The sequence below is a fragment of the Hipposideros armiger genome, unplaced genomic scaffold, assembly GCF_001890085.2.
Source record: "Hipposideros armiger isolate ML-2016 unplaced genomic scaffold, ASM189008v1 scaffold_943, whole genome shotgun sequence".
Classification (NCBI taxonomy): Eukaryota; Metazoa; Chordata; class Mammalia; order Chiroptera; family Hipposideridae; genus Hipposideros; species Hipposideros armiger.
In genome coordinates, this window is record NW_017732293.1 from 16,422 (window position 1) to 30,455 (window position 14,034).

At 39.0% G+C, this 14,034-nt stretch overlaps 1 protein-coding gene across 1 annotated transcript in view; it reads right to left on the minus strand.

The window, feature by feature from the left end:
* Positions 1 to 9,957: 9,957 nt before the first annotated feature.
* CHSY3 (chondroitin sulfate synthase 3) overlaps positions 9,958 to 14,034 on the minus strand; it is a 269,070-nt gene continuing 264,993 nt past the window's right edge. Inside the window, exon 3 of the mRNA XM_019630776.1 lies at positions 9,958 to 12,369. Coding sequence (XP_019486321.1) covers positions 10,807 to 12,369 — 1,563 coding nt within the window. The 3' untranslated portion in view covers positions 9,958 to 10,806. The remainder of the gene's footprint in view (positions 12,370 to 14,034) is intronic.

A 14,034-nucleotide genomic window follows, 5' to 3' on the forward strand; every position in this document is an offset into this window, starting at 1 on the left:
GGGCCCTGCTGCTCAGAGCTGGTGTCTCAAACCAACTCTTAACCAACGCGCCACTTGGCCAGCCCCACAAAATATAGTTTAATAAATTCTCTAGGTAAAGTAGGCCAAACTATTTTGCCCTCTAGAAACTGGTGGATACATGCACACTGACACTAAAGAGTGTTTATTCAATCAGCACTTGTGACTGAAGCAGGAATATACTAATATGCATTGGGTGAATGGCCTACAGTTTCCTATAGCAATGAAAAGGTGAGTGTTGGCATCAAGGACAAAGGCGCCTGGTTCAGGGAGGCCCTTGCCCTGGGAAATCGTCATCCATATTCCTTCTATTATATATAAAGGCTCCTCCGACTCTCAGGCCCTCAGAGCTTAATGGTCATCATCCATTTTCATTAAGTCCAAACTTGTGCTTCACAGACAACATTTCCCCCTACATTTTGCTATAAAGAAGGCTTTGGATATTGGAGAGAGAATTATTAGAGGCCAACCAATACGCCCCTGTGAATTAATCTGCAGCTGTTGTCTTTGTATTGAGCAGACAATTGGAATTTTGTGCTTTGTCAGGTTCTGTGTGAGTTCTGTCTGAGTACATTAGATTTTATCATACAGATCAATCATCTCAAAATCTGCTCAAACTCCCTTGATACGATGGAGCTCTGAGCCCACAAGTTCATAACAGACCCCAGAGCTGTTCAGATTCCACTGAAGTGTGGACTCCCTTAAGTCATAGTCTTTGATCTGAAACTTCAAACACAGGAGAGATTGGAGAGCAAGAATTAGGTGATGGGACAATGACAGCCACAGACATCCTTTATTTTCATATTCTGGAAAAAAACAACTTTTAAAGGGAACCCCTGCCCCAACTGTGCAGAGTAGGAAGAAGAAAGAAACAAGCAATAGTATCCTTGCCAATATCCCGAAGGATGCTTTTAATTTGGGGGTTGGTGTCTTGTGTTTTCCCCCTGCATTGCTTAGTATTTAGCAAATATTCAGCTCACACTAAAAGGTGGAAAACTGGCTGATGAATGGGTGAAAGAGTAAAAGGGATAAAATGCTGCATGACCCTGAATACGATGGAGTTAGAAATCCACAAAACTAAAATAAATGAAAAAGGTGGATTAAGAAAGAAGAGGGACTAAAGAGGGTAGGAGGCAAAAAAAGACAAAAGTGTTGAGGGGAAAAGATGAGCTGAGCCTGAGCAGCCAAAGAAAGTGAGGTCCTGTCCAAGTCGGGTTCACGCTCCTGGTACTGAGAGCTCTTAGCCAGTGTATGAGCTCATTGTGTGAACCCCTCTTCTAGAGCCCGAGGGCACCGCGTGGGGCAAGACAGTTACTCTGTCCCTGTTCTCATAGAATATATATTTTAGAGAGGAAGGAGACAAGGTGATAGGTATTTTAAAAAGAAACCCATGAAAATACCAGATTCACTGTAAACAGAGTATACCAGACAAAAGTATAGGAAATGCTGTGTCAGAGTGATAATGACCATCTGATGGTGATAAACAGAGAAGTTAAGAAACATAACTTGGAGGGGTGGTAGAGGGCGCCATTTAAGATCGGGTGGTTAGGAAAGCCTCTCTCACAAGGTGACCTTTGCGGCGAGAACTGATTGCCAAAAGGAGCCAACCATAAGAAGATCTCATGGACAAACTTTTCAAGTTGAAGGAGCCACTTGACTGAAGGTTGAGCAAGGCAGAGGACTGAAGGTGGGAGCAAGCGTGGCCTGCTTCGAAGTCCAAGCAGAGGCTGGTGTGATGGATGGGGGCAGAATGAAGCAGGTGTGAGCAAGGGTGGCAGGGGACCGGGAGGAGGCAGGGGCATAGCACACTGCTACATGATGGGGTAAGGAGCTTAGGTTTTGTTCTAAGTCAATTTGGAACACTTCAGGTAGTTTTACGAATAAACGTAACAAAGAGGCCATACATAATCAAAATCCTGCTTATTTTTAGAGTTTTATAACATGCTAATTCAAACAATTTGGGTCTTCAAAAGTCAGTGTAGATTCTCATGGCAATGGAGACTAATAGCTATAGATATCATTTTAAAACAAAGATGAATCTGGTAATTTCTAAAGCAATTTCCTGTTTTTCACGCTCCATTAAAAAAAAACAAATAAATTTGGCTTCAATGGAAAGCAAAAAGAAGTTAGTATTATATATCTATTTTGAGATCATATATATTTTTCAAAAAAAGTAACTGTTTCAAAACAGATTTTATTAAATATCCACTGAAAGAATTTTAAAATATGTAATACAATATTACATCTTCTGAAGATGGTGAAATATCAATTAGAATAAGAATGAGAAATGAATTTGGCTGTTCTCATGTGAAGGAGAGACTGCCATGGAGAACAAGAGAAATAAAGAGCCACAGGTGAGAGCTCCTGGTTATGGAACAAGTTTCCACCTAAACAAAGAGGTGCTAGAATCAAAAAGGTAAAAAAAAAAATAAAGAGAACACAGAATATCTATAAAGCACAGAAGGAAAAAGAGATTCATTTCCAGGCACTTTCCCCATAAAAGGCTGCAATTTCCTTGCAGTTAATTTTTTACAAAGAAATTGAAGGCTCATATTTCTTTTCTGAGAAATAATACCTGCAATTGACTCACACCAGGATTTTTTTCAAGCCAAAAATATGCTGTTATGACTTGTCCCAGAAAATCTATTGTTTCAAAAATGAGTGACATTTTCACATGTGATTCAGAGTCAAAAGTTATTTCATTAAATAATAGTAATAATAAAATTAAAATATCCAGAAATCATTAGAGTGGAAACAAAGAAACATACATCTTAGGAGCATAAAGTATGTTTGATAAATTTATTTAAGAAGTAAGCTCAGTGAATTATGTATTTAAAAGCATATATCAAGATGATTTCATTCCAAAAGATAACTATTCTGTGAAATTTTAGGGTCTTTCTCTTAGATATTTGTACCACTATGTGTGAGTCTCAATTTCATATTATACCACTTGTCTCCTTTAAGGTGTTTTGGTGTGACCAAATCATGAATTATATATAGCATTAGGGACAACCCAGTCACTGCAGACTGATGCTGCCAATGCAGCGGTTTAAACAAAATGAGACGTCATCCTGGCATATTGTCTCCAATAAGGCATTAGTGTATGTTTAAGTGAAGGAACCAAGGAAGGAATGAGGGAAAGAGTGAGAAAGGATGAAAGAAAATTTTTCTGCCATGATTGACATGATACCAGCATAAATACATCTCAAACTTGTACAAAGAGCACCCTGGGTGGTTTTTAAAGATAGGAAAGTAGATAGATACACACTCCATCCTGCCTGACTCACTGTGTCTGGGGGAAAGTATGTGTCTGGACTAAGGTGGATCTGTGTTTGAGTCCCAGCTCAAACCCAAACATTTTCATTTTGGAGAACAAAATAAATCTCTCTGTCATCCATTTTGCTCATCTGTAAAAGGGGGATAATGGTACCTGCTTTAGAGTTGATAAAGCTCAAAGGAGATAAGGTTTCCTGAGTAAAACTGCAGAACAAGAAAGCACTTAATGAACAATAGCTGTTTTGCTGTTTTAGTGATGAATTAAATAACATAAACAAATCACTTTGCCTTTCCCCCTTCCTTATTAAAATAGCTTCTTGTGTGAGGTGACAATTGGAGAAGTGTTTGGAGACAAAGGGGCCTTTTTGTAAATGAACTGCTCGTTGCCTAAGGGGCAGGTGTAAAAGAAAAGGTGGATGATTATGAGCAGTGAGGGTTCCTTTCCCTCTGAGCCCTTCCTGAGCTTGTCTTACGTAGAATACGAAAATATGAACATTATATACATTGGGAAAACAGTGTGGTAACTGTATAAATCACATAATTATTTGATATTCTTAAGCTCCACATAATAATTGCTTACCAAAAAAAATGAAATATATGTAAACGGATCTCTTTCGTTATAAGTTTGATTTCCAAAAGCAACAAAGTAATTTCTAAAAATACACATTAAGATTTATTCATGAAATCTTTCTTTGAAATGAATGAATAATTCAGTAAATATTTTGATGCAATGCTTTTTCTATTAGAATACAGACCTGAATTTAACATTGAACAGATTAACTGAGAAATGGGAAGGGTTTGGAGGGGTTCAAAAGAGTTTCAAACTTCTCTGCCTTCTGTTTCTAATCTAAAAGCTCAAGAGGCAGCGTAAGATCCCTGCCCATGGGATTCCAGTTGGCTAACAAGGAGGAGAAATAAATTCCAGCATGTTTTAAATAGAACAGTGTTACTAATGAAAAAGAGTTGAAAAATTTATGTCAACTTCGGGCTTCAAGTTCATCATTTCTACAGTGGCAACTTCTCAAAACCCTACTAGCAACTTGTAGTCTAAACCTTATATAGCTTGTCTCAAGTAGTTCCTAAATACCGGAGACAGGGAAGAATCCACTAGCAGAGAAAAGGAAAATATTTTTTAAAAAAGTAGATACAGAGTTCACTGCCTTCCCCCCTCCATTTTCTTATTTATCACCTATTAAAGAGTTTCATTTTAGGTATTGGAGCCACTTTGGTAGGTATGGAAGAGAAAGGTAAATAAACTTGGGGCTGATTGTGGTGACAGAATATTTGATAGATTAGATACAGAAGGTCATTAATCCTAAGGTTGTGGTGTGTATATTTTCATTTTTACATGAACTTTTGGTCCTGAGTTTTTTTTGACCAATGTCAAATTGAACACGTGATGCCAGAATCAAGACAGGTTCATATTTCTGTATTTGAAATTCACCTACAGATCCACACAAATGTGATATTTGTGGAAATTTAGGGAATAGGAGCCGGAGAAGAACTGAGAAAGAGATGGAGAACAGCCCCATAGAATGAGGCCTGATAGTAGTGAGAGGTCTGCTTTCAGGTGATGCATATTTTCAGTCTTAGAGCTTCTACTTGAGCATTGCTCCCAAACAAGTTCTGAGTAAATATTTGTTAATTGGCTAACATTACAGATAAGAGCAAGCATTCTGTTGAAATCTCTCTTTTTATAGTAGGTTCATTTAAAATAAAACTTTATCCTTCTAATCTTATACTCACCAACTCTTTCAGAATTAATCCTATAGAGACTGAAGTTGGGTCGGAAAAGCCTGTACATGATGGATAATCAAAACTCAATAATCTCAGCTTTTATACCAACCTATGGACTAATACATATTATGGACTAATACATATTATGGACTAATCCATATGGATTGGATTCGATTGAAATAAAATCCTGCATGGAGTACAATCTCAAATATGGTGCAGACCTTGGCAGCTTCTGACATGAGGAAGAGGGAAACACACAAGTGGATGTTAAATAGAAGGCAATACTAGAATATGCTGGCATCTTTGTGCCAGTGGTAAGTAGTTTGCTGCTTGCTTCAGATCTGACTGACTGTATCACCACCTGGGGTCATGAATCACTGCTGGTGACTCATCAGGCCCACCACCTGGCAAGGCAACCTTGGTGGTTCAGCTGGCTCCTGAGTGAGGCTGTGGGGCACATGGAGGCAGAGCAGCACTGGCATATTCCAGGCTTCCATCCTGCCTCTACTGTTGCTACTGCTTGAAAACTGAAGGTCTAGGAGGCTTCCGGACACAGCACAAAAGGACTACCTTTACTGCATGCTTTACAATGATTAGGATACCAATAAAAGTGGAGAAGGGGAAGGTAGCAAATCAGCACCACTAAAAACAGGTCCCTTTATTGTCCCTCACGGTACTATTCTACGCATTCACCCTGTAATATCCATAATCACAGGCTATTTCCTGAGGAGATATGTCTTCAATAATTACAGGAGTCCCCCTTATCTTTGCGAGATACATTCTAAGACCCCCCCCCAGTGCATGCCTGAAAACATAAATAGTATACAAAACCATATATATACTATGTGTTTTTCCTACATATACATATCTACGATGAAGATTAATTCATACATTAGACACAGTAAGAGATTAACAAGAACTACTAATAAACCAATGACAATATACTGTAATAAGTTATGTGAATGTGATCTCTCAAAATATCTTACTGTACTCATTCTTCTTGTGATGATGAGAGATGACACAATGCCTATGTGATGAGATGAAGTGAGGCGAATGACGCAGGCATGAGGGCATAGCGTTAGCGACTACAGGCACCTGCTGCTTAACCAATATAGTCTCTCTCTCTCTTTCTCTCTCTCTCTCTCTCTCTCTCTCTCTCTCTCTCTCTCTCTCTCTCTCTCAGCAAACTGCCATGAATTTCTTTTTCCTTCTTCACAGTTTCATGGATAGAAGATTCATTCTTACTGTAGATGTTAGCATCCTCAGCATACGACTTTTTTCTTTCCATATTAAGTTGAGAACTTTCACCTTTTCACTTAAAGGAGGTGCTTTACGGTTTCTCTTTGGCATATACGAATCACCAGCTTCATCACTCTTGCGCTTTGGGGCCACTATTAAGTAAAATAGGGGTGACTTGAACACCAGCACTGTGATACTGTGACAGCCTATCTGATAACTGAGGTGGCTATTAAGGGAGCGTCTACAGCGTGGAGACACAGGACAGAGTGATTCACGTCCTGCGCCAGATGGAGCAGGACTCGCAAGATTTCATTGGGCTACTCAGAATGATGCTCAACTTAAAACTTATGAATTGCTTATTTTTGGAGTTTTCCATTTAATATTTTCAGACTGTGGTTGACTGCTGATAACTGAAACTACAGAAAGTGAAACCATGAGTAAGGCGGGCACTGCCATAAGCACAGATGAAAGCTTACGCAGACAATTTTCCGGACTTGAAGCAGTTCCTCTGAGACAGAGATACCCCTAGGGCAAGGCATACCAGGTGCCTATGCTTGTGGGCAAAGATGCAGCAACTCAGAAAGCAGCTGGTGGGGAGACGGTGGCTTAGCCACTTGATGTAAGGTGTGTTGATGCCTTCATTCTCCCATATAAATCTCATCATCATAGCCAAGATAGAGCTACCATCATTTTACTGGCTGAGAGTCATTTTGATGTAGTTTCCCTGCTTAAACAGATTGTCTGTTAGGTGGGGAGGGGTAAAGAGCAGATACCAAGTCTCTTTCTAGGTCCAAGTCTAGCTTAGGTTACTTCCTCCAGAGCAAGGCAGTCCTGGGTGAGGGCTCAGCAGACCTCACAGCACGACAGCCTGTTATCGGAGCTGTCAGAAAGTGCCTCATCTTCTGGGCCCTCCTCCTGGCAAAAGGAACTGCCCCCAGCTAATTTGAAAATGCAACCATGGGAAACCAGTGTCCTAGCCACCGGCTGCTGACTAGAGATGGGATCCAGCTTTCTTATGCTACAAACAGAGGGACTTTATAATTTACCTTTCCAGTGAACATTTATTCTCTTGTGTGGATGAGCCCACATTTGGGTATTTCATTCCTGTAATTCCCCGTCTATTAACTAGGCACAATGGGCTCCACTCTTAGATTCAGAAATAGCTCAGCACCAACAAAGCTGCTTTCGCCACGTCTGTATGGGGCAAGTGACATAAATAGTTGGGCAATTATGTGGTGTTCATTGTGGGGAGCTTCTGCTGTCAGCTGGCTGGGACCACAGAGAAGGGCTGCTGCTGGCATCAGGGATTCTGAGCACTTTTTTCCTGCTGGCTGAGGTCCAGGGACTTGTGAACAAGTAGACAGAAGAAACCCTGTCCCAAAGCAGCGTTCCTCAGAGGGAGCTAGCAAAGTGGTGAAAGGCTGAGATTAAAAGCCTGAAGGGCTCCGAGTAAAACATCAACAAACTTAGCTCTGCCCAGAATGAGTGCACAGCAGAAGCAGGCTGAATGGAGGATCAAATGCATCCCCGGTGTCAGTTCAGTCTTTGCTCCCTCATCGTCTTCCACGTCACTCAACAACTGAGAGGCCATCGGTTAGAGAGGAAATTCAGGTACTTCATACTCAGACAACAAATGACTTAAATCTTAACACAACTGTATGAACTCGGGACAAGTTACTTAATCACGTGTGGCCTCAGTTTCTATATCTGTTGAATGAGGAAAACATACCAATATTCTGAGAGCTGTTGTGAGGATGACATTTAAAGATGATGTGGAAGGTTGAGGAAACTGTTATCGGGGGACATTTAAACAGAACACCTCTAGCTGTCCTGTAATGTACATATATTGTGCTGCAGGTTGCATCCACATTGTGCTGCCCTTCGACCTTAAAGGGATTTTAAGCAATAAATACTAAACAGATTAAATAAATCCATTCTTCATTTTACTAGTATAATTCCAATAAATTTTTAATCAGGAAATATTGCAGTACCTGAATAAAAAATCACAGGAGGCCGGCTGAGTGGCTCAGTTGGTTAAGAGCTCGCGCAAGAGTGTGAGCTCTGAGCAACAGTGGTTTGATGCCCGGCACAAACTGAGTTGCCACTGAGCTGCCAACAGGTAGCAAGATGGCTCAGCTAAAAAAAAAAAAAATCACAGGAAATCTTAATGCAAAGTTATGAAATAGAATTTAAATATATCTACATTCATTCCAGTATAGTGTGCATGTGTACGATTAAGTTAAAATGAGATCTCTGTATTCTCCTAGTTCATCAGTATAATTCATCAGTATAATGGGAGAATGCCACTTCATCCGTGGGCAGCTGCCTCACGGCTCTCTGAGACTTGAGTGTTTTAAATGAGGCCTTTACATTTACTCCTCTGTAAAACTCCTACTTCAGTTGTCTAAGTTAAAAGAAACAGCAGGCTCTGATTTCTTCATTAATAAAATCATTAATAACTGTTATTTAATAATAGATCTCCCCAAATGACTATCTTCACTGCATGTTCATATATTTACCATTCAGGAAAATAAAACCTGTAAAAGAGCTAAGTCATGCAATGTAGGAAAATAAGCTATTAAAGGGTTTGTGAAGGCCAGAGACAACATCAGAGCAGAGATCAATTCTGAATTGTTGGCCCTGTCTAAAATTTTAACATCTAAAAATGCCATTAATTCCTGTCTAATGAATATGACAATAAGATTATATGTTATACTCCAGAGAGCCATCATGTTTGTTGCAATATTAAGCAATGTTACTTTTTTGAGGCCCCTAAAATGTCTTCACTAAAAGAGGTTGTTACCATGTAAGGAACCCATCACTAAAGTAAATGCTATGTGGCCTCCAGGCAATCATTTCTAAATAACGGTAACAATTTATAACAATCGCTTTCAAATCAATTTTGATGCAAATTTTAGTCTTATTGTGTGAAAAAAACCCAAAGTGCAGAATAGTATGTACAATAATGTTACATTTTGTGTATAAAGGGTAAAAAAATAAAATGTATCTTTTCTGCTTAAGAAACTCTGGAAAGATATGCACATAAATATACATACACCAAGGTTATGTGTGGTCAAAGGCAGATCTGGGTGGAGCCGGGACCCATAGCGTAGGCTTTTCAAAATTTTGTTTAATTTTGGAACTATGCAAATGCATTACCTACTTACAAAATAAAAACTTAAAAATATGCCTTCATGAAATCTTGCATGGATTTTTATTTTCTCTGACATTTCTTAAACGAGATTATGTTCTACAAACTGGGCACCGTTAATTTAGTTTTAAGAAAGAATGGTATGTGAGATTAGATGAAATATTTTCCTATTGTTTTATATAGTTGCACAATTATAATTGTAATATTAATTATATATTCATAGTTACCCCATTGATTTTATATCTTTGAGCCATCTACCAACCCATATGAAAGGCTGTTTCTGACCTGTTCTTAGTTCAGTTTGATCACAAAGCTGAAGAAATTGAGGACGAGGAACGCTTTCCCCAGATTGTAAATTATTGAATAAAGAAACTACTCATTTTAGTCACTTATGAAGGTTAGAATTTAAAGCATAATAATACAAATAGCATGCCCATAATCTCTATTAACTTTTCCAGTCTGTGTAGCAAGCACATTTTGGTGGCTATGACCATGAAAAAATACATCAAATATGACTAAAAGGAAACAACACAACGTTTTCAATGTTTTTGAAAAAGAATACTGTTATACCTGTGTTTTATTATAAATAACCAGGTTCTGTCATATTTTATCTTCTTGCCAGCAAATGAAGGACATTGTTTCATAAAGCTTCTAAAATGTACATGAATATTTAATTAAATCATATTTCCTTGAGAAAATAAAGTTCATTCGCATTTTTAGCAGACAGTTGTGAGGAGTACATAATATTCTTAAGACCAGGGTAGCCAGTACCGGTTGCTTGTGGAACAAAACTCCTCAATTTTTAAAACATTTTTTTAAAAAATAAACATACAATCATAAGTGTTCATTTACTTTAAAAATTCTAAAGATGAAGAAAATTATTGTCTATATATTTAAGTCCTTGTATAAATTACAAAACTCAAGTTTATGTTACAGAGTCCCTTCCCCATAGGAAGCATAAAGCACTTTTGTGGTACCTTTCACCAGTAAATATTTGTATCACATTGAATTTGACAAACAAAATAAAAGTCGATATTGCAACTATAAGCCCCCAGAGAACATTCTTCCAAGCTGTCTCTCATGATGAATGAGCTTCGAAAGTCATTTGATTGCCACGATTTAACTCAATCTCAAATAAAGATATATAAAAGTAATACATATATTGACTTCAGTAGAAATCTGAAAACTCAGTGAACTGCAGACTCTTCTTGCTTGAGGTCAAACACCCTTTGGAAGACAACCAAGAGTAGTTTAAGACCAGGGCAACAAAATAAAATTATGACAATAATAATTATAATAAAAATAACAATAATAAAATAAAAATAACAACAACCAACAATGAGGTAAACTCCCCTTTAAAAAGGCAATATGTGTTGCCTGGACTGTCAGGAGAGAGTTCGATTGTACCTGACACCCAAATGTTTTTCCAACCAGAGTTCAGCCAGTTGCACGGTTGAGGCAAAAGTACTTGCCTTGGATCCTAAGCACATCTTATATTGCTTAGGGTCCAAGTTAGGGTCACAATGAACTGGATGGAAAATATGCACTACTCCTATTTCTTGACTTCTGAAGGGTCTTAAGCCAGATAGAATAACTTTATTGTAGAGATCTACGTCTTCCAGTCCCCAGCCTTGTATTGAGGTATCAAATCCACCTGCGTCCAGAAGATCACTTTTATAAATACAGGTAATTCCATAGCCATAGTCTCTCCAAAATCCAGTCTTCTTGGAGAAGACAAAGTCATCGTCAGCAGGAGGATTTCTGTCCTTGGTTACCTTTGGGTCATACTGGCTAAAGATGATGGGGTAGTACACCTGTTGTCCCTGAATTGTATTGTCTCTACATCGTTGGAGAAAGTCTCCTCTGAAGATCAAGTCAACGTCACAAAATAGCAGCAAAGTATCATTGTCAAACTGGGAGGCAGCCATTTCAAGACCAAGACCTCTGGAAAACTCTCCTTTCATGGGGATAAGGGTTATTTCTGCCTTCGGATACTTGTCCTGATACTCCTTTATCAGCTCGATATGCTTGTGGGAGTCTTGGCCAGAATCCTTACTGAAAAGGATGATGACCAGTTTTACATTCTGCTTTGGGATAAGACAAGTGTTTTCAAAGTTCTCCATGAATCTCAAGAAAATATCATACCTTCCAATGAGAGGGACGAGAATGTGTATTTTCTTTTCATTGTGCCCTCCCATTTCTTTGGCACCTTGAAAAGAAGACAGTATCTTTAAAGAGTTAGAGATAAAGGACAATGACTGAGTGTCACTGTTAATACTCTCCACGAGGCTGTTGACGTTTAGCTCTTCAGTTTCTCTGAAGAAAGGTTTGCTAAACAGCTGCTGAAGGTAAGCATGGCGCCTCACCGGCACAGTCAATTTCCTCCCCTTGTGTCTTTTGTACAAGAGGAGTAAATCCAAAATGTACTCCACCCCATGCATGGGGTTGATCCTGCGGTAGCCATACTGAATTTCCTTGAAGTCAATGACCCGTCCCCGGCTCTTGGCGTTCTCGTTGATCATCTCCATCACCTGGAGGACGGTGTCATCCAGCGCCGTTCTGAGGATGCTGCTCATGCTTTGCCGAGGGGGCTGGTTCTCCGAGGCCGAGTAAAGGAGCTTTCCCGTCAGGAACTCCCATTCTATCACCTCATCTCTCTCACGAGGCTGGAAGTGGTTGAACGACGGCACCACTCCCAGCTGCTGATCCTCTTTGCTCACTTCGCTGTTGCTGAGTTTGCTCATCAGCGCGCTCTCCCGGTGGAGCTGGATGGTGCGGTAGCGAAGTTCTGAAATTTTGCGGCTGAGCATGTAGTTATGGAGCCTGTACTGGTAGGCAGGCCTTTTGTTGGGATGAAGCGTTATGGCTGCATGGATTTTGCTATTGTGAAGATCTTGGATGTAACCCTTTCGGTTGTGTTCATAATTTTCATGGAACAGCTGCTGCATCTGAAAAGCAAACGGAAATCAGGATGTTAGAATAACTTTTAAAAGGAATAAAGCAATACCTCAAAACATTTAAATTAAAATGTTTCGTAAAAACAAGTTATATGGTATTTCGTAACCAAATGACTTGGAAAATTTATATTTAAAAGAAATGAAAATGTCAAATTTATATGCTCAATACTGCATACAAACCTCCCATCAATCATATGCAAATACTGTACACTAACCTCCAGCTATATATTTTGAAGTAAAGAATCTTTGTCCCTCTATTCATTCTGAAATCAACCCGAAATATCACAGAAAACAAGAACTGAATATGTCCATAACCCTACAATAAGGGAGGGGCAGAGTGGGTAGAGCATGGATTTCCCAAAATAGGGGGGTTCACCTCAGGAGTCAACTCAATGCCCTGTTGCTTGGCATCATAATATCAGCTGCAACGCACAAGTAAAGTTAATTTAGCATCCTGATATACCATCTTTACAGAATAAGTTCTTGGTAAAGTAAGGTGGGGCAGAAACTCCTTAGATCCATGCTGCTGATTTAAAGGATCCTATCCCAAATTAGACGTGCTGACAGCCTTATGCCCCAGATTGGCTCTCTGCTAGTCTAGAGCAAGCTCACTGCCTCAGAAACAAAAGTGAGGAAAAACATAGAATTGTGAGGTCATCCTTCAAACTGCCGATTGACTCCTCCTCCTCTGCCAGTCAATACAGAAAACTTCTGGAGATGAGTACCAAAGGAGGAGGAGGAGGAGAAGGGGGAGATATCTGCGAATATACTGATTAACAAGGAGAAGACTGTACACTTAAGAATACGTAGTCAAAGCAAGTAAAAATTATAGACCAATCAAATAAATTAAAGAAAATACAATCTCTCTAAAAAAACTGTCAAAGAACAAATAAATGAGCTTAAAGAAGATAATAAAACCATTGATATTCATCATACAAGAAGCATAAAAAGAGATCTGTGGAAAACATAGAAAGGAGAGACTTGAGAAAATGTAGCAAAATGATACAAATATAAAAGACAGGTTAAAAGTTTGGAGATGTAGGCAGGCTGAGTGGCTCAGTTGGTTAAGAGCTCGTGCAAGTGTGCGAGCTCTGAGCAACAACGGTTTGAGTCCTGGCCCGAGCTGAGCTGCAGCTGAGCTGCCAACAGGTGGCAGGATGGCTCAGCTAAAAAAAAAAAAAGTTTGGAGATGTATATGTATACACACACACAGATATATGTATATATATGTATATATTTAATGTAGATTTAAAACTTTGGATATCTAATACTTCTAAATAAATATTAAAGGAGATAAAAACTATATGTGTAAAATATGTCTGAGGGACAGATTATCTTTAAAAGAAAGGCAGATATGTATCTATGTGCAATCACGCAAAGAGAAAAACAAAACAAAATAAAATAAACAAACAGAACCCACTTTGACTCTAAGTAGAAGAATGAATCTTGCCATAACATTCTCCACAGCAACATTTAATTCTGAAAAACAGTAGAGCACAGCCTCGGAAAACACCCCCAGGAAGCAAATGAATGGCTCGTATTTCATATTTAATCAAGCTAGAGCTCAAGTTATCCCAATTAAGCTAGAGCTCAAATTTTATTGCAAAAAATATATCTCCAAAAAAATAAATAGCTCCTGGGCCGGCCGAGTGGCGC